General features: G+C 29.5%; 1 protein-coding gene across 1 annotated transcript; it reads right to left on the bottom strand.

Annotated features, from left to right (window-relative positions):
• Positions 1-322: 322 nt before the first annotated feature.
• On the bottom strand, positions 323-1,763 carry LOC110718161 (ethylene-responsive transcription factor 1B-like). The gene has a single exon (XM_021896963.1). The coding sequence runs from the start codon at positions 1,198-1,200 to the stop codon at positions 481-483; it is 720 nt and encodes a 239-aa protein (XP_021752655.1). The 5' UTR covers positions 1,201-1,763; the 3' UTR covers positions 323-480.
• Between the last annotated feature and the right edge of the window lie 1,240 nt (positions 1,764-3,003).

Below are 3,003 nucleotides of genomic sequence, written 5' to 3'. Positions count from 1 at the left end.
AGGGGGGATATAATAAAGAAAAATATAGTAGTAAGATGATTATCTCAAGCACAAATGTACAACTATCATGTTGACAATTGGTAGCCCATAATGTCAACAATAATGCTCAAATAATTATTCGACTTTTAATATTGCCCTTGATAACTTTGCAGTAACGATTAATATATGCTTTTTGAACAAAATTAACATATACTGCCTTAAAACTTACCATTAAGATAGAAAATTAAAAATTAATCTGATATAATAATAAGTAGATACTCTGTATTAGATTGGCAATAACAAAATTTATGATCTATGTACTTGAAGAAGAAAAAACAAATTATGCAAATAAAAAATTTAAGAATTGATATACTTCATCCAAAATCTTATTACAAGAAAATCTTCCAAAAAAAATCTAGAAATTCACAAAAATTAAAACAATACTTTTCATTTAAGAGGTAAATGATGAAAAAATATCACCTAAACCTAACTAATTAAGTACTAATGCATGCTTTCACTTGCAGTTAACAATTGTTCCAAGTAATCAGAACCCAAATCTTCAAAAACAAACACATTATTTTCCAAAGATGATCCCCTGCTTTTAACTCTGTTTTTCTTGCACATAGACTTTTTTTTCCTTATAGAAAGTCTATCTTTCATCACTAATACAGGAGAACACCCATTTCCAAACTCATAGTTCATCTCCTTAAGCGAATCCCTTACTACATCCACCGGAAAATTAAGTACAGCCAGCGTCCCACGAGTCGAAAGCGCGGCCTGATCATAAGCTAAAGCAGCAGCCTCAGGTGTATCAAAGGTACCTAACCAAACCCTTACGCCATTTCTTGTAGAATCCCTAATTTCAGCTGCATATTTACCCCATGGTCTTTTTCTTACTCCTCTATAAGATTTTTCATCTGGGGTAATAATCGCGGCCTCTTCTTTGATGGTTTTAGACATTGAGGATGTCACTTCCTCCTCCTTGACTCGATTCATCGAGCAGGAGGATGAAGTTGGCAATCCAATGGTCGTAGTCATGGTCGTGGTCGTGGTTGTGGTGGTGAAATTTGGTATGTTATTGCTAGACAAAATGTCTAGCAAAAATATATCTTCAGAATCGTTCTCGATGAAGGGAAGAATATTAGATAAATCAAATTCTTCCCACGAGAATGATTCTGAAGACGAAGATTTAAAAGATGACTCCGAGGATGATGAGTTCATCTTGTATTTTTTTTTTTCCCTTTTCGAGTAGTTAAACTTGTTTAATTTTTGCTAATATAATGGAAGATGTGAAATGTGAAAGTGATGAAGGATTAGTTTGGCTCACTACTTCCTTTTTATATATGAAGAAAATAATTCAAGTAATAATGAATGAAACACAACCTGATATAGTAAGGGGTGTAAGGGGGGATGAAATTGGAAAGTTACTTTAAAAATAGATATTGTTATTATTAACTAATTAATTAAAATGGGTCATAATCAAATTCGTTAAATTCAAAAAATACACGTGGGTCAAATGACTCGTGGCGGCCAGGTCATCAGTTTGCAGCTGAGTAATTTTAGTGACGTCACCTACAATCTAGTAGTATTAATTTCTCTTATTTTTAATTTTACTTCTTTTTTTTTTTGACAAAGTGTACTCTTATCTTTTCTCATTCTCGGCTCCTGGTCGCTTTATGTTAAAAGAAGGAATTAATTAAGAGATTAATCCAGCTCAATTTGTAGGATTTTACATTAATTAATTAATTAATTAATGTGTAGATTAGGATATAACTATTTGATTAATATTTGTCAGATGGTCTAGCTTAATGCATGCCATGATTAATACCTAAAGCTACAAGAATTTTAATCAATTATTGGGTGGTCAAAACCTTTAAAGGTGTGAGGGGAGCTGAGTTAGTTTATTTTAATTTGTGTTATGGATTGGGAATTAGTCTATGGAGATGGTGATAAAATAACATTAAGCTTATAGAAATTAAAGTTCAATGTTGTCTTAATTAATTTGAAATCAATGCTCCTTTTAATCATATGTAACGCAATTGACATGCTACCTCCGTTTCAATTTTAAGTTAATATTATGTTAAAAAAAACTGTAGGTAAAGAGAAAAGAAAAAATTACGTCCCACAAAGTATGTTAGCTTAAGTAGGAGACATTAGCAACTAATATAAGTATTGATACATTAGATTAAAGCAATGTCTATCAACTATTATTGTTTAAAACTAATGAAGCATTGATATGCATTATGAAATTTGGGATAAATAATACATATTTCTTTCGTTTCTTTATAATTGCAACACTTTCCTAAAATGTAAATGTCACAATAGTTGCAATAAACTATAGAAGGAAAATTTTTATGGTAAAAATTGTACTATTACCTTTATTTAAAGCTCATGGCCGACTTGATTATACTTCTAACAACCTCTTAACCCCATTTTAAATGTATTATATCATGTGAGGTCTATTTTTTTTAAATACCGTGATAAAGTGTGTGTTGCAACTATAAAGAAATGCAGGAAATATATAATTAGGATAATCACGTGATTCCAATATTTGACCAATGAAGAAATAATTCTACTTTAAGAGGTTTTATTAAGTGTTATCTTATTTGCATTTAAAAATAAATTAAGTTAGTTTATCAAAACAAGTGTACCTTCTTGAAAAAAAACAAGCGGTAATTTCTAGTAAAAATGCTTTAATCATTGAAAAAAAAATTAAGTCAATAAAAAATTATTTAATTTCAATTTAGTAAAGATTAAGTGAAAGATCATGCTCTAAATAATCATATAATAAACTGAATGAAATTGAACTAATTTAAATTAGACTTGATTCAAATCGAATTGAACTGAATCGAACTTTAAAACTAAAATAAGCCCAACAAAATCAGGCTTTACTTGACAGTATAATCAAATGATCAAGAGATACACTACTCTTTAATAATTTCTTGGACGACAAAAATATTAATATATTTATAATAATAATAATAATTACTTCATAAACCAACACCTTTTATAGGTTAAGTCAAC

The sequence above is a fragment of the Chenopodium quinoa genome, unplaced genomic scaffold (genome assembly GCF_001683475.1).
Source record: "Chenopodium quinoa cultivar QQ74 unplaced genomic scaffold, ASM168347v1, whole genome shotgun sequence".
Taxonomy (NCBI): Eukaryota; Viridiplantae; Streptophyta; class Magnoliopsida; order Caryophyllales; family Amaranthaceae; genus Chenopodium; species Chenopodium quinoa.
The sequence above is the reverse complement of the archived record's forward strand: the minus strand, read 5'-3'. Positions and strand labels throughout refer to the sequence as shown.

What these genes read in the sequence shown, in the direction of transcription:
- LOC110718161 (XM_021896963.1), bottom strand. Translation starts at nt 1,200, where the DNA reads ATGAACTCATCATCCTCGGAGTCATCTTTTAAATCTTCGTCTTCAGAA.